At 40.2% G+C, this 22427-nt stretch overlaps 1 protein-coding gene across 3 annotated transcripts in view; it reads right to left on the bottom strand.

The window, feature by feature from the left end:
• AGPAT5 (1-acylglycerol-3-phosphate O-acyltransferase 5) overlaps positions 1–22220 on the bottom strand; it is a 62557-nt gene extending 40337 nt beyond the window's left edge. For all 3 annotated transcript variants that reach the window (XM_060291527.1, XM_060291528.1, XM_030830140.2), the window contains exons 1-2: positions 21640–22220; positions 4242–4311 (exon numbers count right to left, since the gene is read on the bottom strand). In XM_060291527.1, coding sequence (XP_060147510.1) covers positions 4242–4311; positions 21640–21858 — 289 coding nt within the window. In that variant the 5' untranslated portion in view covers positions 21859–22220. The remainder of the gene's footprint in view (positions 1–4241; positions 4312–21639) is intronic.
• Positions 22221–22427: the final 207 nt, after the last annotated feature.

Below are 22427 nucleotides of genomic sequence, written 5' to 3' on the forward strand. Positions count from 1 at the left end.
AAAAAAAAAAAAAAGAAATGTGAGGGAGACTTTTCTCGTATCTACAGATGAACTGGAAGATGGGATACTTGGAAAAAAAATTAATAAGAATCTGTGAAAGGATTCAGTCATCGGATCACAAGTGTATTCAGGGCCAGGGAAATGAAAACAAAAGGAGCAAATTCGAGAGGAATTTTTTTTTTTTTTTAATAAAAACTCGGTAGGAAATAAAAACCAAGAAAATAACGGAGTAACAATAAAATTTCAACCAAAAGGGACAGTTTTCCACAGGATTACAGGAAGATTAACTCTTAGCTGTGTGATATTCTTTAGGCAATGCACCATACTGGACAGAATATCCTAAACAAGTATATTAGCCAAGTTAACATTAAAAATTATCCTTTTGCAAAAATGTTTTATCAATTATTATAAATCTTTCTTTTCAATCTTTTTTATCATTCATAATTAACTCTTTCTTGATGATTTAAGAGGTACAATGATTACATCTATAATTCCTATTATGGCTCCTTTAAATAGAGTGATGCAAAGATTTTCCCCTGTAGTAAATGATCCCCAGCAGTGGTGTCTACCAGTTGGTGACGCCTACTCTATGGAACTATCAATTATCACTTTTCTCTAAAGTATGTACCTCCCTATAGAAGCCCTCTCCCTATCCCCTTCCCTGTAATTCAGATCAATTAAACAGTCACTGATAAACACATTTCTTTCTAACCATGTCTTGGAAACTAAATAATCAAGCTAATGTTATAACTATACCTAATGTAAAAGTAAACAGACTCAGAATAAATTCAGAGAACTTAGCGTATGGTTTCCAGGCTACAGTATATTCTGGAACATATTTGGGATACAAGGCTAAAAACAAGATTTGGTATCTTTTCCTGAAACAATCATTTTTTAAAATGTGGAAGAATTTGAAAATTCATTTTTATATTAAAACACACATGGCTATATGGTAGGCTAGGATACATCTTCCAATAACTATTAAGAGAAAGTGTAAAATTTACAAAGCATGTCATGTTGTAACGGACTGTCCTGGCTATACCCTTAGGTTTCTGAACTATTTAGTGGAAAAATTTTAAGAACTAATTTAGCAGTCAAGAGACACAAGCTTTGTGCCATCATTTTTTGCTACTCAATTATCTTTTTTACTTTTTTAAATTCTCAACTAGGTTTCAGATAGGAGACACTAGACTACAGCTGAGTTACTGACGGCTGAGATGCTAATGTATTACCTTTATAATAACTATTCACACATTTTGTGTTCTGGCATGAGATCAAGAAATGCAGCTGCGTAAGAATTCTTCTATGGTGATCCGGCCCAAGCCGTTGTTCCCATTAACTGGGAAGAGAGGAGGGGAGGGCAGTGAGGAGAGGCAGCAAGAGAAGATGACAGCTTTTTCATCTGTGTTATCAGGTGACAACAGCTCCCAACTCATAAGGGCATAGCGCGGTCTGAAGGAGATCCTGCATGTGAGCACTCGCCTAACACGGATCCGGCGTGCCCTCGGGATTAGCTGTCATCATCATCACCCCTACTGTTCGCTGCCCGTGTGAGCCGGGCTCTCTGTGAGATTACGAGCTAGCCTATGGAAACTGCCTAAAAGCCTTGACCAGTAGACATGACTCACACCTCACCAATAAGGCTCAGAGAGGCTAAGTCATTTGCCCACAGTCACACAGCCTATTGCAGAATAGCTTATGAATTGGGGTCTGACTCCACAGCCCAGACCTCCCCATACATGTTGTTAGTCAAGACAAATGTCACCTAAACCAAGAAAAGGGAACCTTCGTGAGATTAAAAAGGTACAGAGTGTCCAAAGCAGAGAGCTAAAGAAGGCCGAGAGGAAGGAATAGTGGTCACTGCAGCCTCGCTGACTCTGGACATAAATAAGTTAACAGAGACTAAGAATGCAGAGACAGCAGGGGCACATCAAGTGAAAACGGGACCAGAGGGACGAATTCAAATGCCAATTCTTTGGCTGCCCGGCCAAGGAAAGACTCTTGTATTCTGGCAGGCCTCGCAGAGGGAGAGCAAGGAAGCCTAAGCTGAACAGCAGTCCTTGACGTGTTCTTTCTGCTACTGACATTTTCAGATTACTCGGTTGTGGTTTTTAATACCTCAAAAGGGTTTTAAAAGCGGTACCTAGACATAGCAGGCCAACGAGCCATGTCCCTGGATAAGCTTTAGGGACCTCTGGAACCTCAAACTCTAGGCAAAGTTTTATGTGCCCATTTTTCTGGGAAAAGGCTACGTATCTTCTATCATATTCTAACTGAAGCCTATAATTCTAAAGTAATTTAAAGTCACTATCTAGTTATGTTCCTAAATTATGGATTTTTTAAAGCATTCAAAAAGCAACCTTCTTAACCCCGAATGACGGACTGGTATGGGGCCGGTACTAAAAGTCCAGGCACTCAGAGGTCGGGTGAGAGGACGGGAATGCAGACTGGTTCTCTGTGATGAGACAGGTAACGTTTTCACATCAGCCGTGGGCTGCCTAAGGAGCTCACACTTCCCATTTTACCCTTCCAGGTCCAAACACAGAATCGTGAAAACTCTGTGTCCTTCCAAATGTTTTCCCAGAAGTCCTCACTCTGAAGTAATGGATATAAAGGCCAACACATAGTAAGCAGACAAATGACAGCAGTGGCTATAATTTTTGTATTATTATTTTTATTGCTACTACTCCCACCTCCAGGAATGTTCAGGGAGTACTTATTCCACAGGTTTGTGCTAGTACCAAAGCTCTGTTAGCAGAACACTATTTCCATTGAAACCTGGAAAAAGGAAAGTTGGCATGGAACCTGAACAAGGAATTTTCAGAGAGAATTCTTTAAACAGAAAGAAAACTCTAAATGAAATTAACCAGGGGCTCAATATAAAGGAAATTGGGCTATCATGAGCCACTCCCTGCCCTAGACCCACAAATGCTTTTTATTTGGATATTGGAACCCTGGTAGACATATGCCATCAGCAGCAGAACAGGAATAGCAAGACTGTGTTAGCAGTAAAAAGCCCGATATGACTGGAGAAACAGTCAAAATAAAGAGGAAGTCAGGCTGCTTTATAGGTCAGAGTTAGAAGCAGACCCTGACCACAGGGCTGGTTGCTTTGCTAAAGTCAAATGTAATTAAATCAAATAGTCTTAGCAGTCATGGTAATAAAGCCAGGGAAATACAGATACATCAAATTCCTATTCACCCTTCAGAGCATCAGCTCTTGACCTAGAAAACTGAGTGTAATCAGTAACAAGATAAGTTGAGAAAGATGCACCTCAACTTCTTTACCTTTCTTTACCTTCCAGAAGGTATACGTAGTAGTAAAAGTAACCGTGAAGAAACACAGCTGACAGGAGGAAGATAAAGGACAGCCACAGCCATTAGTAATTTCTCAATCAGGTGTTATCATTCATCAGCTTGTTTTTAGCTTTGAACTTCTGGGTACTACATTTTTTAAAGTAATAAAAACAGAATTTAGGAAGTGTGTATCAAAAGCAGTTACAGCTTTGAAAAAATATGAAGTGGGATGTTTCTTGGACTGAATTATTTGGAGAACTGAAAAGTACCTTAACCACTGTTAATTTCTTAGTTTGGTTACTGTATAAGATGCCATCACTGGGACAAACTTGGTGGAGTCAATGGACTCTACATAGTATTTTTGTAAATCCTTGTGAATCTACAATTATTTCAATATAAAAAGTGTTTTTTTTAAGTACCTTGAGCTAATTTAACGTATATACTGCGCTACACTGGAGAGCAGAGTCTTCTGTGATTCCTCTGATAGAAGAGCAAGATATAATTAAACCCAAACATTTGAAGAAGCAAAAGGAACTGCAGACATTAGTAATTAATACTGTGTTTAAGGAAATGAGTACTCACAAATCAGTACAACCTTTCTGCAGCTTAACAATCAAAAATATAAAATGTTTATACAGTATGATCCACAAATTCCACTTCCAAGAACAAAACTTAAAAAGGAAGAATATTCAAAGAAAGAGAAAAAAAGGAAAGAAAATAGCTTATATACACCCAGCAGAGGGAAAAGGAAAATTCACAGCTTTCACATTCCTGATTTTCCAAAAAACTAACATCACAAAAATACGAGGTCACATATAATATCTGCATTGAAAATTCATGTTTTACCAACAACAACAAATCCATTTAAAAATATCAGAACATTACTTTGAATTACTCTCCTACTGTGCGTAGAGAAACCTGTTTCATGCAAATGAAATACAAACCTGTGCTTTGATGATTTGCCAAATATATTATATTTTCTTTGTTTTTTGGCAAATCTCCATACAGCAATATCTAAAAGATAAAATAAAGAGAGACATTACTTTGATATTTTTAAACATGTACTACTGTAACATACAAAATATGACAATGTCAAAAAAATTGACAAATACGCGATGTCATGAATAGTCCCACCCATGATTAACAACTATTAGACTTCTCTTAGGAGTCTCAGGGACCATAAACAGCACATGTCTATAAAGCAGTTGAGCACAGGGCAGGTTAATGGTCATAAAGTAAAGCAATGATCAGTATCCTCCTGAGTTTTTACTGACTGCTCACATCTGAAACACTGTTCATAAGGTACGGCGTCCTTCAAAGAGTCTACAGTGCAGTGGAAGAGACAGGCGTGCATACAATAACTGTGATGAGACATAATGCAGATATTATGAAAATACAGTCTATTTTAAAGAACTGTCAACTGCAGGCAGTAGTAGCATTCATTAGGTGTGGTTTCAGCAGAGAAGGTTCATGAAGAGAGGAACAAAGGAATGGAAGCAGCAGCATCTGAGGCCAGTAAGGGTGCACCTGGCAGGGTGCCGGCACACCCAGGCTGCACCTAGAGACGGTGAGGGGTGCAGGCGGACCGGAGGAGATCTGAACCAGAACGTACAGTCTTCTGAATACCAAGCTAAAGATGAAAACTTTATTCTGTAAGTAATGGGGAAACTTGGTCCCACGATTGGGACTCTTTACATCTCTATACAGAGCACAGGGAGTTCAGGATCAGTGGCTTCTAGGAAGGGGAAGCTGCACAACAGGGCGGGGTGTACACAGCAGGCTGCAACTCCAGCTGTCGTGCTTCCTTTCTTTAGCTGGGTGGTGGGTACACAGGTGCTCCTTATGAGTCTTTCTGTAGTTCTCTCTGTCTCAAATATTTCATAATAAATTATTTAAAGAAATTGGAAGTACATTTTTAAAGACTTCAAATGAAATGACTCCTAACAGTGGTATTTTTTTATTCAGGGCGTTTTTGTTTCTGTATCTTGTCATCACAGATTATTCAAGATTATGAATTAGCTACAGATCTATCTTTTTAGATAGCCACAGAGATTATCTTTTGATCACACCACTACTCATTTATATCTTAACAACAGAACAAAGAAAAAGACATTAAGCCAACCTCTCTGTAGATAAACGGAGTTAGATGACAAAGTTCTGGAGACCAGGGACTCAGACTGAGATTTCTTATATCTTCCCCAGAAAACTATACAGTGCGATGCAGGTAATATGAGTTTAGATTTCTCCTCAATAGTTTTTCATTAAGAAAGCTTATCAGTGCCAAAACAAAAGGACGAAATCAATCACTTGATCCACGCAGGGTTAAAAGTGGAGTCCTGGTGTGTGAGCAATGCCCCTTCCTACCAACGAGCCAGAATTGCTTTGAGACCATTGGGTGGCACGTACTGGGTTTAAAGTACTGCAGCTACACGACAGAGTATTTCTGGCTTGACTTCCGTGGATGAGACATTCACAATGGAAGGCTGTGGTTTAACGGATTCAATCTGAATACCACTCTTTGGAGACCTGCCTGCCCCCAGGCTGAAGACAGAACTTGAACCACTAGGAGACTCTCCTTCCCTTTTCTTGCTCTGAGCTTCATTTAGAGACTACAGCCTTTTAAGGTAAATGGCATACAAGCTATTAAAAGGCATTTTTTTTAGTTTCATTGTGGTAATCATTTCATAATGCATACGTATATCAAAACATCACATTGAACACCTTAAATATGTGTAATTTTATATTTTTGAAAAATAAACTAAAAATCTAAACAATGGGTGAGCTCCCAGGCCGATCCCCTGCCCTCCAAAGCCCCCTCCAGGCTGCGTAGGTCCCTGGGGGCACAGGATGGAGGCCGGGCAGATCAGGAGAGGCAGGTGGAAGGGGCCCTCCCAGACCGCAGGAGCAGGAGAGGAGAGGAGGGTGTTTGCCCCGCCCACTGGAGCCCAGGAAGCCTGCTGGGCTCCCGGGTGAGGTCCCCTGCCCTCTGAGACCAGGGATGGGGGGCACGCCTGGGCCCCTTTGTTCCTTGAGCTCAAGCCCCACTGCCCACAGCCCCCAGGGCCTTTTCCAGCCCTGTGGGTCCTGAGCATTGACCCCGCCCACCACCCAAAGCTTGCCCCTGCTTAGGCCCCGCCCTCCACAGTCAAGGCCTCCCCCCGCCCCCATTTTTTCTTTTCCCTCCTCCTCTTTTTTACTATTGTGGTACTAATGTACCTTCCAGTTGTTGATTCAGCTATATTTTTATTTTTATATTCTTCCTAACATACCTGTTAGTTTCCTAGTCTAATTTTATTTTTTACTTTGCTATTTTTTTTATTGTTTTTTTTGTTTTTTGGGTTTTTTTGCTGCCTCAGATGCCTTGCGGGATCTTGGTTCACGAGCCCCTTGTCGGACCAGAGCTCCTGCGGTGGGAGCTCCGAGTCTGAACCACTGGACTAACAGAGAACCTCAGACGCCAGGGAATATTCATCAGAGTGAGGTCTCATGGAGGTCCTCATCTCAGCACCAAGACCCAGCCCTACCCAACAGCCTACAAACCCCAGTGTAGGAAACCTCAGGTCAAACAACCAGTAAGACAGGAACACAGCCCCACTCATTAAAAAAAAAAAGAGAGAGATGGCAAAAAAAATATGTCACAAATGAAGGAGCAGGGTAAAAACCTACAAGACCAAATAAATGAAGAGGAAATAGGCAATCTACAAAAAAGAATTCAGAGTAATGATAGTAAAGATGATCCAGAATCTCTGAAACAGAATGGAGGCACAGATTGAGAAAATACAAGAAATGTTTAACAAAGATCTAGAAGAACTAAAGAACAAAAAGACAGATATGAAGAACACAGTAACTGAAATGAAAAATAAACTAGAAAGAATCAATAACAGAATAACTGAAACAGAAGACAAATAAGCGAGCTGGAAGACAGAATGGTGGAAATAACTGCCGAGGAGCAGAATAAAGAAAAAAGAATGAAAAGAATTGAGGACAGTCTCAGAGACCCATGGGACAACACTAAATGTGCCAGCATTCGAATTATAGGGGTCCCAGAAGAAGAAGAGAAAAAGAAAGGATCTGAGAAAATATTTGAAGAGATTATAGTTGAAAACGTCCCTAACGTGGGAAAGGAAACAGTCACCCAAGGCCAGAAAGCACAGAGAGTCCCATACAGGATAAACTCTAGGAAAAACACACCAAGACACATATTAATCAAAATAACAAAAATTAAATTCCAAGAAAAAATATTAAAAGCAGCAAGGGAAAGACAAAAAATACCATACAAAGGAATCCCCATAAGGTTATCAGCTGATTTTTCAGTGGAAACTCTGCAGGCCAGAAGGGAGTGGCAGGATACACTTTAGGTGATGAAAGAGAAAAACCTACAACCAAGATTACTCTACCCAGCAAGGATCTCATTCATATTCGATGGAGGAGTCAAAAGCTTTTCAGACAAGCAAAAACTAAGAGAATTCAGCACCACCAAACCAGCTTTACAAGAAATGCTAAAGAAACTTTTCTAAGCCAGGAAACACAAGAGAAGAAAAAGACCCACAAAAACAAACCCAAAACAACTAAGAAAATGGTAATAGGAACACACATATCGATAATAACCTTGAATGTAACTGGACTAAATGCCCCAACCAAAAGACACAGACTGGCTGAATGGTTACGAAAACAAGACCCATCTGTATGCTGTGTACAAGAGACCCACTTCAGACCTAGGGACTCATACAGACTGAAAGTGAGGGGATGGAAAAAGATATTCCATGTAAATGGAAATCAAAAGAAAACTGGAATAGCAATAGTCATATCAGATAAAACAGACTTTAAAATAAAGACTGTTAAAAGAGGTAAGGAGGGACACTATATAATGATCAAAGGATCAACCCAAGAAGAAGATATAACAATTATAAATGTTTATGCACCCAACATACGAGCACCTCAATACATAAGGCAAATGCTAACAACCATGAAAGAAGAAATCGACAGTAACACAATAATAGTAGGGGGCTTTAACACCCCACTTACACCAACGGACAGATCATCCAAACAGAAAATAAATAAAGAAACACAAGCTTTAAATGACACAATAGACCAGATAGATCTAATTGATATTTATAGAACATTCCACCCAAAAGTGGCAGAATACACTTTCTTCTCAAGTGCACATGGAACATTCTCCAGGACAGATCACATCCTGGGTCATAAATCAAGCCTTAGAAAATTTAAGAAAATTGAAATCATATCAAGCATCTTTTCTGACCACAATGCTATGAGACTGGAAATCAGTTTACAGGAAAAAAACCGTAAAAAACCACAAATACACGGAGGCTAAACAGTGCACTACTAAATAACCAGGAGATCACTGAAGAAATCAAAGAAGAAATTAAAAAATACATAGAAACAAATGACAACAAAACCACAACAACCCAAAACTGATGGGACACAGCAAAAGCAGTTCTAAGAGGGAAGTTTATAGCAATACAATCTCACCTCAAGACACAAGAAAAGTCTCAAAGAAACAATCTAACCCTACATTTAAAACAACTAGAAAAAGAACAAAGAAAACCCAAAGTCAATAGAAGGAAAGAAATCATAAAGATCAGAGCAGAAATAAATGAAATAGAAATGAAGAAAACAATAGCAAAGATCAATAAAAGCTGGTTATTTGAGAAGATAAAGCCAGACTCATCAAGAAAAAAGGGAGACGACGCAAATCAATCAAATTAGAAATGAAAACGGAGAAATCACACTTGACACTGCAGAAATACAAAGGATTATACGAGACTGCTACAAACAACTATATACCAATAAAATGGACAACCATGAAGAAATGCACAAATTCTTGGAAAGGCACAACTTTCCAAGACTGAACCAGGAAGAATTAGAAAATATAAACAGACCTATCACAAGTAATGAAATTGAAACCGTAATTAAAAATCTTCCAACAAACAGAAGTCCCGGACCAGATGGCTTCACAGGTGAATTCTATCAAACACTTAGAGAAGAGCTAACACCTATCCTTCTCAAACTCTCCCAAAAAATTGCAAAGGGAGAAACACTCCCAAATTCATTCTATGAAGCCACCATCACCCTGCTACCAAAACCAGAAAAAGATATCACAAAAAAAGAAAATTATAGACCAATATCACTGATGAACATAGATGCAAAAATCCTGAACAAAATACTAGCAAACAGAATCCAACAGCACACTGTAAGGATCATACACCATGATCAAGTGGGATTTATCCCAGGGATGCAAGGATTCTTCAATATATGCAAATCAATCAATGTGATACACCATATTAACAAATTAAGGAATAAAAACCATATGATCATCTCAATAGATGCAGAAAAAACTTCTGACAAAATTCAACACCCATTTATGAAACAAACTCTCCAGAAAATGGGCATAGAGGGAAACTACCTCAACATAATAAAGGCCATATATGACAAACCCACAGGAAGCATCATACTCAATGGTGAAAAACTGAAAGCATTTCCACTAAGATCAGGAACAAGACAAGGATGTCCACTCTCACCACTCTTATTCAACATAGTTTTGGAAGTCCTAACCACAGCAATCAGAGAAGAAAAAGAAATAAAAGGAATACAAATTGTAAAAGAAGAAGTAAAACTGTACTGTTTGCCTATGACATGATACTATACATAGCGAATCCTAAAGATACCACCAGAAAACTACTAGAACTAATCAATGAATTTGGTAAGGCTGCAGGATACCAAATTAATGCACAGAAATCTCTAGCATTCCTATACACCAACAACGAAAAATCAGAAGGAGAAATTAAGGAAACACTCCCATTTACCACTGCAACAAAAAGAATAAAATACCTAGGAATAAACCTGCCTAAGGAGGCGAAAGACTTGTACTCAGAAAACTATAAAACACTGATGAAAGAAATCAAAGATGACATAAACAGATGGAAAAATTTATCATGCTCTTGGATTGGAAGAATCAATATCGTGAAAATGACTATACTAACCAAAGCAATATACAGGTTCAATGCAATCCCCATCAAACTATCAATGGCATTCTTCACAGAATTAGAACAAAAAATTTAACAATTCGTATGGAAACACAAAAGACCCCGAATAGCCAAAGCAATTTTGAGAAAGAAAAAGGGAGCTAGAGGAATCAGGTTCCCCAACTTCAAACTATACCAGAAAGCTACAGCAATCAAGACAGTACAGTACTAGCACAAAAACAGAAATACAGATCAGTGTACAGGATAGAATGGCCAGAGATAAACCCACGCACATATGGGCACCTAATTTACGACAAAGGAGGCAAGAACATACAGTGGAGAAAAGACAGCCTCTTCAATAAGTGGTGCTGGGAAAACTGGACAGTTACATGTCAAAGAATGAAATTAGAACACTACCTAACACCATACACAAACATAAACTCCAAATGGATTAAAGACTTAAATGTAAGACCAGACACTATAAAACTTTTAGAGGAAAACACTCTGTGACATAAACCACAGCAAGATCTTCTTTGACCCACCTCCTAGAGTAGGAAATAAAAACAAAAATAAACAAATGGGACTTAATTAAACTTAAAAGCTCTTGTACAGCAAAGGAAACCATAAACAAGACAAAAAGACAACCTTCAGAATGGGAGAAAACATTTGCAAATGAAACAACAAAGGATTAATCTCCAAAATATACAAACAGCTCATGGAGCTCAATATCAAAAAAACAAACAATCCAGTTAAAAAATGGGCGGAAGATCAACATCACTAATTATTAGAGAAATGCAAGTCAAAACTACAATGAGGTATCACCTCACATCAGTCAGAATGGCCACTGTCAAAAAATCTAGAAACAATAAATGACGGAAAGGGTGTGGTGAAAAGGGAACCCTCCTGCACTGTTGGTGGGAATGTAAACTGATACAGCCACTATGGAGAACAGTATGGAGGTTCCTTAAAAAACTAAAAATAGAATTACCATATGACCCAGCAATCCCACTACTGGGCATACACCCTGAGAAAACCGTAATCCAAAAAGAGTCATGTACCACAATGTTCACTGCAGCACTATTTACAATAGCCCGGACATGGAACCAACCTAAGTGTCCATTGACAGATGAATGGATAAAGAAGATATGGCACATATATACAAGGGAATATTACTCAGCCATAAAAAGAAACGAAATTGAGTTATTTGTAGTGAGGTGGATGGACCTCGAGTCTGTCATACAGAGTGAAGTAAGTCAGAAAGAGAAAACAAATACCATATGCTAACACATATATATGGAATCTAAAAAAAGATGGTATTGATGAACCTAGTTGCAGGGCAGGAATAAAGAGGTAGACATAGAGAATGGACTTGAGGACACGGGGAGGGAGGGCGAAGCTGGGGAGAAGCGAGAGTAGCATGGACATATATACACTACCGAATGTAAAATAGTTGGCTGGTGGGAAGCAGCAGCATAGCTCAGGGAGATCAGCTCGGTGCTTTGTGATGACCTACGCGGGTGGGAAACGGAGAATGGGAGGGAGGCTCAAGAGGGAGGGGATATGGGGACATGTGTGTGCATATGGGTGATTCGCTTTGCTGTGCAACAGAAACCAACACAGTACTGTGAAGCAATTATACTCCAATAAAGATCTATTTTTTAAAAAATTTAAATAATGGGCATGTCTCACAAGATTTACAGTGTCAATCATACAGAAAACATAGCACTGCAAACTTTATCTCCTATAAAACCCAATATATCCCACTTTAAAATAAAACAAGCATGTTGAGGGTGAAAAGGAAACCACAAAAATAAGCACAGTCATCTAATGTCATGACAAACAATTCCCAACAGTGAATATAGTCAGTACATGCATTGCCACCAGAACAACGTCTGGCCGCTATCTGGTCCAGCTCTCTGATTTCACGCTTTAGCGGGCTGAGGCACAGAACCCCCAAGTTGCCTTGTTCAGTGACCCATGATCAGTTAATGGGCACCACCAGTTTAAGATGCCACACCTCCACTACTTGGGCTTAGTCCATATACTATATACCAAGCTGGCCTTAAAATGCCACAGTTTTCCACTTTGTTTACAGACACAAACATGAACTGAAAAGCTTTGCAGGAAAGCCATCTCTGCAATCCCTGTAAAACTCACTAATTTTCCCCATCCCTAAATGGCTTCCAAACAATCGACATTTTCTATATTTAGCTTATCTCAGTAACAAAGTTAAACATGCCCAGTGTTTAAAAATAGATCTTCAGTGGTTATCTAGAGAAAGTAAGATAAGTAATGAATTCTGGTGGGCAAAACAGATGGGCGAAATGTGAAAGGAACAAAATCTTAATTCCTAGCCATTGAAGGGAAAATAATAAATACATAGTTCATACTTACTAAAGTTTATTTTTCAGTATGCATCTCACTGAAATAAAAGCTATTTCCAATTAAGATGCAAAAGAAGACGGTAAGCCTCTGACATAACATAATTTAGGATCTCAAAGTAGATATTTGGATTGACTGCCTCTTGTTTCTTTTTTATTTGTCATTATCACTTGTTTGGAATTCAACAGAAATAAAAAGTTACAAAGAATAGCCCTTCAGATTTAAAAATTTACAAGCTCTAAAAGCAAAGTAAATGAAATGATGAACTGCAAATCTTATTGCAATAGACGCAAATTATTAAGTACGTCAAATAAATGTTGATTATCCAAAGAAAGGAATGCATGGTTACAATGTTTATGTACCACATATATGCAGTTTTTAAGGCCCTTCACTTAATTTATTTCCGAGGCTTCAATGAAAAAGCATTTCACTCCAACTTAAAATTATCAAACTTCTTCTGTTCATTGAAGTGAAAAGCTTTTAAATTTACTAACATGGAGGGCAAGTAAAAGTTTTCATTTAAGAGTACAGATTCTCAAAATACTTAATAATACAGTTACTACTATCTTACTAACAAGTATATAATTAATAAGATAACTGTAGTGTTTTCTGAATTTGAAATTTAATAATAACTTACAAAATGCCCCTACAAATAAATTCTTAAATGACTCTCTGATTACCTAAAAGCCCCCTGCGCTCTCTCATTGTAGTCATCTTAGATCAGCTTTTCCGCTTGTTTACCTCCTCACGAAGCCCCCCTGCCTTCTAACCCAGACCTCAGAATTAATCTCTCCCCCTTTTGCATTACAACGAACCCGGTCACGCTGTGCATCCTTATTTCCAACTCACATCACATCCCCCTCAAGGCCCACAGCCTCCTCAGGGGCAAGGACTGCATCCTTGTTCGACCCAGAGCCCAGCACTCAAATGCTTTTCAACAGATGTTCACTGAATCAAGAAGCTGCACGTTTATTTTTCACAAGTGGATAAGCTAAACCTCATTTTCAACAGTAAAGAGGTGGGGAATAAACAAATACTTTAAATGCACCAGTGATGTTTTAAAGGCACCATTCTGTGAATCTTCTAGTACATGTATTTCAAATTACAATCACTTTCTGGCAGGTAATTTGTTCCTTCGAACAAGCCGTGTGAAAAACACGGCTTTTTGGTTCTTCCTCATTCTCTAAGTAATTTTAAGTCATCATAATTGTTCAAGTTGGGGGTCCTCCATTTTTAAAACACTCATGTAAAGTCCCTCTAGAGAAAAATAACAATGTTCTCTCTTCATTTTATTAATTCAGTAAAAATGCTCTTTGAATGATTATCTTCATTGCGACTGACACACTAGTTACAATGCTGCTTTAGTCAAACAAGCTTGTTTATCTTGGACAAAGCGCCTTTCAGAAGACTTGGATTTAAATGCAGACACTCTCCTCTCACGGGGCTCGCCTCTTCACCTTGTTTTTGATTTGCTCCCATGATCTGATAAACTCCCGCTTTTGTATCCTGAAGAGGTGGTAAAATGGACTCTGCAGTAACCACGTGTCTAACGCGGTGGAATATCTAAGCAACACCGCCTTGGGCACATAAGGCACAGCATTCTTCCTCTTCAAAAAAGGAAAAAAAAATTGAGATATTATTTATCTCAATAATATTCATTTCCTTTCCACATGCACATTGAAATTTTTTTAAAAAAACTTCTTTCACTGTCCTTAGATACAGATGATGCTGTAGAAGGGGATCAGAACACGCCGCCCCAAAACATGCCACTTTGACATGAGGATTATTTTGAGCTGAGGGCAACTGAGAAGCAGCACACACAGCTCTCTGCCCTCCCCTTTTCCGCCTAAAGGAGGCCTAAACTTCACTTTGTAACAGTGACATCAAAAACACTCGTAAAGCTTTTCCTTCCTAGAGGACCAGGAAGATCAGAGGCAGCACGGAGATGCGTCAGCAAGCCTTACTTAGCAGTCCTTATCTACCATACATTTCCTAGGGACCTTCCCACAATGCACCAGCCCTAGGAGCCCAAACCCACCTTTCCTGCACCTAGCTGTGCCTCCACAGGTTACTGCCTTGCGCTGACTCTAACCGCCTCTTTTAGTTTCCCCTTCTTTTCTGAGAGGGGCCAGTAAAAACCCTAGCGTGTAAAATATTAAACTACACGTAAAGTATCAACGCCCGTTAAATCTGTGTGCCTCTTCTCCTGCGGATCTGGCCTTGTCAGTTTGATCTGCGGGCCCAGCTACAGACAGCTCTATCTCCTCTATGCACAGCACACCAGTCACTAAGGGCCCGGGCAGAAACCCTGGGTTTAAACTGAGCCTCGGACCTGAGCACTAGCCCATCCCCTCACCAACTACGTGAACTGCAGCAGAAGTCCCTAACCTCCCCATGCCTATTTTTCCTTACCTGTAGAGTGAATGTAATAATGGTAACTACTCACCACAGGTGTGGTGAGGTAAACAAGACCATGTAAGCTACCTGCCACAACTCCTGGATCATAGGAACTGTCCCTCAAAATGTTAGCTGTTGCTCTTATTATTATCCAACAAAGTCAGATTGTTTACTCAAAATCATGTTAAATGATGAATGGATAGGAGAAACATCTATATAATTTCTCTTCCTTAAAAAAAGGTCTCTGATTACATACAAATGCAGCCATAAAGAAATGCAGCATAAATAAGTTTGCAGATATAACTTACACTCTATGACGTTTATAATTATTTGAAATGATTTTTAAATGTATTTCTGTGCCAATGAAATACATCATTTCAAGATCAAGTACAAGACTTCTACCGTAATACACACAAAACTATGGTCTTTTTCTGCCCAATTTGAAACCTTTCCCTGAATAGGAAAAGTATGACGCCCCTCCGAAACAATGTTAAAATATAAACATAGTCATTTGTCTAATAATCAGTACACAAAAATAATTATTATGCAACATTTAAATGGAACCATACAAATCACAAACTTCCTTTTATACATTCGTCATATCTGTCTCTCTGTATTGTCCTCATTTACAGGGCGTGTTTTTCCTGAGCATCTATGATGTCACTGAGCTCAGCAGTTTCACATATTATCTCATTTAGTCTTCACAAAATAACATGACAATAAGTATTCCATTTAAGAATGAGAATGCTGAGTTGAAAAGTTGATTTATTCAAGCTGACAGAGAATAGCAAAGAACTAGGAATTACACCCAGGTTTCTCACCCCAGATCCAAAAATCTTTTGACTACAACAAAATTATTATCTGCAAAAATTCCAAATAAAAAATGTCAAATGAGGCTTCCCATAAATTAGAAGCTTATGCAATTCTTTCACTTTGAACATTAACCACAAGGAGATAAGAAACTCAAGAAAAACTGACATAAAATACTTTCCTACAGAAAAATACAAATTAAGAATGAGAGCAAAGCAACACGTAAGCACACGAAGAGCTGGCATTCAGTGCATCGCATCTAACGTGGAAGAATCATTTCCTTATATTCACACACCTCCCCTCAGTTAAGCAACCACTTGCATTCAGTTGTAGTACTCCTGTATTTCCTCAGCTCTTTGCTCATTTTGTCATTTCGTAACATCTCATTATACCTTCAGTTAAAAAAAAAAAGGGTACTTCCCTGGTGGTGCAATGGTTAAGACTCAGCGCTCCCAATGCAGGGGGCCCGGGTTCGATCCCTGGCTAGGGAACTAGATCTCACATGCATGCCGCAACTAAGGAGCCCGCGAGCCACAACTAAAGGAGCCCACGAGCTGCAACTAAGACCTGGCACAACCAAATAAATAAATAAATATATATATTTTTAAAAACTGACCTCTTTCTAACTGCTAAACTGTGCGCTGAGCGTAGAGACTAATTTATCAATGTAAATGCTAGTGCCTCACATGTGGTTAGCACTTAACATAACTCCCCTTTCCAGGTACCACCCGCCTCATTTCTTTCTGCCTCCAACTATCACTTACACTTACACACACATACAGCCCTCTAAATCCCCATGCAACACTGCTTATTTGGGGTTTTCACTGCTAGACCATGCAAAGAAGCAGAGGAAACAAAGCTTACAGAATTGCTTACCTTTAAAACTTGCAAAAAGTACAGGTTTTTACTGACAAGTAAACAAAGCCTTCTCTGCATTGCTAGCTGTTCCAGAATCCCCTCTTTTATAAGCTCTCTGACCTTATTCTCAGTCTTACTTCTGTGGGTGGAGTGCATGTTTTCTCCCCCCATCTATTAAGTAAAGAAAGCAAATTGACTCAGTCCACCTGTTGACCCTGTTAGATCAAAACTTGTCAACTAGAGGGCCATTCAAGAGCCCCCATGCCTTAAAAGTGAGATTCTCTTCCACATTTCCACAGAAACACAGACCACTGTTCCCTGCAGAGTGCTCTGCCCTTTTGTTAAAAGGGAACAATCAAGGCAAGTCACTCTCCACTTTATTGCCACCTCCGTGGGGCTACAATCTTGTAAAGGGGATAACATATATATTAAAATAAGCTAATGCTATGTTAATATGACATATAAGTGATCCTGACATGGAGATGGGGTGAGATCATGACAGATGAGGAAAAGCTGCCCGAGTTGGAAGGAAGTGTACAGAGGAGTCCAAAAGCACATTCTTGAGAATGCACTGGTAATTTAGGGGAGGGACTGGTGAGGAAGCAGTAGTTGGGCTACAGTGAAATCAGTGAATGGGAAAGCTGGCCAGGGAAGAATTCAGACAGCCTTGAATGCCATGCTTAGGAGTATTCATCTTCATTCAGTTATCAGTTGAGAATCTCTTTTCCCTTAACACACCATGCTACTCCTGCTTGAAGTAAAAACTCACAGAGGTTCATAACAATTGATATGGCTTCTTGAATAACCCAGCAGAGTCACATTCCCTTTGCAGCACAAAGCTAATAAACACAAAAACTCTACTTTCAGTATTATCCTCTACTGTAACTGTTTGCCAGTTACAGTAGAAGGCACTCCTAGAAGGCACACCTTGAGAGTGGGGCTGTTCTCTCAACAAATATAACCACACCACCTAGCAAAGCATCTTTGGAAAATGGACCCTGAAGCTAGACTGCCTTGGACTAAATCCTGGCTTGACCATTATAAGTGTGAACTCCGGGTGCCTTAGTTGTCTAATCTGTAAAATGGGAAAAACAGCACCTATCTGGTAAGGATGAGATGACTCACATAAGACAACAGTACCTGGCACACAGTCAGCGCTCACTAAACGCTAGGTGTGTTGCTAACACAATCCTCTCCTTTCCACTCCGTATCCAATTACAAAGCCCCATCAGCTACCTTAAAATACTTCTGGGATTTTTTCCATTCTCTCCGTGCCCACTCTTTCCACGACTCTGACCATAATCTCGCACCTACATTACTACAATACTTCCCAAACTGGCCCTTTTCAGAGCTCAATGCATATGTTACTTGCTCAGGGACATTTCCCCAAACCCCCAACCTCTACCCACTAGGTTAACAAAGTCACAGAATACAGTGCATTTTAACTTTCTTCTTATATTTCGTGTCCCACTAGAATGTGAGTTCCATGAGGGCAGGGACCTTGTCTATGTTTTTCTTCATTCCATCCCATATAGTCCAGCACAGGACCTGGAATTCAGGGCACACTCCAATATCAGATGAATGAATAAAGAGCGGGTTCTGAGACGTTACTACTTAGTTTTGGATCGTCTAACTACTAATATTAACCTCTGTTTAAAAAACCATAATAAAATGAGAAAATATCAAAGGAAAAATTAACTTATAATTCCATTTAAGAAGAGCCCACTCTCAGTGTATTCAGTTCTACAAAATTAGACAAATTTACGAAAGAGGGAAAGTAAATTGTGTATAGAGAGTCATATTTTCTTTTGCTTTCCATAACAATGGCACAGAGGTGTCCCCATAGGTTATGGTATATTTAGTGTTACTATAAAACCCATCCAAGAAGTTAATTTAATGGAGAAGGAGTCTTCCCACAAGATTCATACATTTATATAAAAGCTCTTGGCAGAAATCCAAAGTTACACACCAAACTGTTGCAGGCCTAGGAAAGGTGTGTGTAGGTAAGGGGAACTTTAACTTTCTCAATATATTTTTGCAGTGTTTGAATATTTTATTGTACCTGTGACTCATAACAGAAAAACAAGGTATTTTAAAAAATCTTGCACAAATACAAAGTAAAATAACTGTCTTGCGCAGTCCAGGATTTATGTTTATAGAAAGTATAGAAACAAGGTTCTAATTACATTTCTCTAAGAGTTTCTTATAAGTCTATTCCCTGGCCAGACTTAAATTGTGTTAGACTGGAATCACATTTGATTGAGAAATGTTTAATTTCCTCTTAAAGGTTTGTGTCATTCTACTTAAGCAAACCCAGAAGCACATCCAGATCTCCCTGGCTCTGTTACTCCCAGGTAAACTGTAGGAAGGTCTTTAAAGGTCTTAACATGAATGATAAATAAGCAGAGAAAAAAAAATTAAGGACACAAGCAACAATTTATATTCTATCTAGAACTACTGATATTTGAGAAGAATCTGGGCAACATTTTAGCAGAAATGCAGAAAGAATCCAGACTTGAAAAAAAAAGGTGTTGGACTTGTGAGGTCCCTTCTCTGATTCTAAATAAACATGTTTCATTCAAATACAACAGTTTAGCTGCTTTTTCAACAAGATACAGAATACAAATTTAATTCATTAAGAGTTTAGGACTATTTTTGAGGACACAGTGCTACCAAAAGAAAGAACTAGTTATAAATGGCCTCTAGACATGCAGGCCTTGAGGGTTTCTGAGGAAACTGAAACAATCTTTCAAGTAAATGTATAAATTATTAGAGAAGTTAAGGGTATTCTAACTGAACACATTATATATATAAAACGTTAAAATCTTAGACTTAAATTCTATGTTTTTCTTCCAGTGTTATTTGAACTAATTTATACTTGAAGCAGGTCAGCTGAAAAACTAAATTTATTTTATATCAAATTTTACTTTTGATTGTTATAATGTATCATGTTAGCATTTGGGGAAGTGGGGATTAGCAGACAGAGCCATTAGTGTAAAAAGTACTGATTTCAGCAGGAAGAAAATGGTGACTAAAATATTTAGAGGGTGTTAATGACGAGGCATGTTGCATATGCCTAGAAATAAATATCACTAGATATTTTGGCCTGCAAATATCAATGATCAGTTTTTGGTGTATTCCAGTAGAAGGAGGGGAAAGAGCAACAACAAAATATTTTTTAATAAAGAAAAATGAATTCTGACATTTAGAAGATTATAACTGAATACTGGTTCTTCATGTATTTATAAAAGGATGTCTGATGGCCCTCAATTATAATTCAAAATTTTATTTCACGCAGGTTCCCTGATGAAGTTTGTTAGGAATCCTAGAACTGAGTGTCCGTTGATCAATCAGATTAAACTTTTTAAAAACCATGTGCTGAGAACTCAAACAATAAATTGGAGGTCTATACGGAACAAATATAAGGTAAGATATACAACTTGAGAAATACTGTGAAATTTTACAGTCATTTTTTTAAAATAAGAAACTCGCTAAACACAAATTACTTCAATGGTATATGTTACATTGCATGGGACATATTATATGCTTTTAACGAAAATTTTAAAACCCGCCATAGGTAGAATTACTTTTCTAAGAGGTAAATGTCGTATATTCTGATCCTGTATCCTAGCCCAGGCCAGTTGTCATATGATGTGAAACTGAATACTTATCATGATAAAACCATACATTTAGACAAACGTGGTGAGGTAAGAACAGAGTGGGGAAATGACTGGTCTGAATTAGTGAAAATTTTAAATGTGGCCCATTGAAAAAGTCAATTATCAGGAAACCAGTATCTGGAAAAGCGATCTTTCTTTCTTTCCTAGGAAACACTTATAGATACTGATTTAAACACAGTCCCTGGCTTCTAGTTCCCTTCCCCCAAACCTCCAACTGGGGCAAACGCACAGAGTCATCAGGAATCAACAGCAATGCAACTATAAATTCAAAATGGTAGCTGGTGGACAAAAGGGTGAAAACAGCTGCTCTAGGGGGAAAAAAAAGACAAAAAGACAAAATAATGCCACCCCATTCACTCCAACCCATCTCCACCAAGAAAAGAAAAGAAGAGGACTAACTGAATATAAGGAAAACCAAGAATTAAGCTCTCTTTTTTTTTTTTTCCAAATTGGGGAACAGAAGAAAAACACAACTGTTATTCCTGTGTAAGAGACTTCAAATAATTAAATAGAGTTAAAAGGGCCTTCTACTTTTGTTTGTTTTACAAATTTAATCTACAAATCCAATCTCTACAGAGAAAGAAAATAACAGAAAGTAAGCAGACAAAAGATTAGCCACACATGTAAGCCTAGTCAAAGTTGGCAAGAATTTTATCTCCGGTAAGGCTTCTACAGTAACAAATGGATTAATTTCCTTGCCCAGCTTTCACTTGTACTGCGGACGAATGCAAAACAAAGTTGTACTTCTCGCCCAAACAGTAACACCAATCTGTTTCAAGAAAAGGTCTCCGATTTTTAAAAGCGCACTGTTGAGTTCAACCATTACCATCTTCTTAGACCAAACGCCAGAAGCTGTCAACTGCTTGCCCTATTTAAACGTTAATCTGCACCTACTTCTCCCAGCATCAAGACAGGCAGTTGCAAGAGAGGGGGAGGGCGGGCGGTGGATCCCGCTTGGGGCCGCAGAGCAGCGTTACCGCAGCTACCTAGTAATCCTGGAGTACCCGCAAGGAAGCACCTGGCCAAACCCTAAGCGAGAACGTGAAGCTGCCCCCACGGTGGGAGGACGGCGTAATGGCACGTGTTCCCGGGGCCGGATCTGCCCGCCACGGCGGGGCGAGCCTACACTAGCTGGACGGACGCTGGGTGGGTGGCAGCTGGGGGATGCGCCTGCGACCCCCCAGGGCCCCAAACGCAGGGAGGGGCTGCAGGTGCGGCGGGCGGGGCCTCACCTGCACGCCGGTGCAGTTCTCGAAGAAGAAGAGCACCATGCTCTGATAGATGCAGTAGAGCCGGTCGTCCACCGCCTGGTAGAAGCGCGAGGGCAGGAACGCGGAGAGCAGCCGCCAGGCCCCCCAGGCCAGCACGTAGGTGGGAGCCGTGCCCAGGAGCACGGCGGCCGGCAGCACGCAGCACATCGAGTACATGTGGAGCACCAGGGACAGCAGCATCTTCCCGGCTCCGCACGAGGAAAGCTCCGCCGGCTCTTCCCCGCACCGCCGCCGCCGGCCGCCCGGCGGCCCTCAGTCGGCGGCCAATCACCGGGCTGGGCCGGGCCCCGCCGCCGCCCCCTCACCTCGCCGGGCCGCCGGCCGCCCCTGAGACGCCCAGCCCGCGCCGGATCCGGCCTCCGCCCCCAGCCGCATGGGCCGCGCCGCCGCTGGACGGTGGGCGGGCTGGCGAATGAGGGGCCCGGCGCGCTGCTCCAGGCCACGGGGCAAGAGGAAGACGCGGCCCTCGGGGGGTCGAGAGCTCAGGATCACTCACACCCCATGACCCTCGCCCGTCACTCTATGCCCCTACCGGGGGCGGGGCTCCGCGCCAACAACACGACTCCTGATTGGCCGCCCGTTACCATAGTCCCCCTCCGCGGGCGGGGCTCAGCGGCAAGAACTCGTCTCCCGATTGGTCGAGTCGTGCTGACAGTCGACACGCAACTGCCGCCCGGACGCGTGGACTGCCCGCTCTGGCTACTGCGCATGCTCCAAAGCTTGCCCTCCCCCCGGCCCCTCCCCAAAGG

The sequence above is a fragment of the Globicephala melas genome, chromosome 21 (assembly GCF_963455315.2).
Source record: "Globicephala melas chromosome 21, mGloMel1.2, whole genome shotgun sequence".
Classification (NCBI taxonomy): Eukaryota; Metazoa; Chordata; class Mammalia; order Artiodactyla; family Delphinidae; genus Globicephala; species Globicephala melas.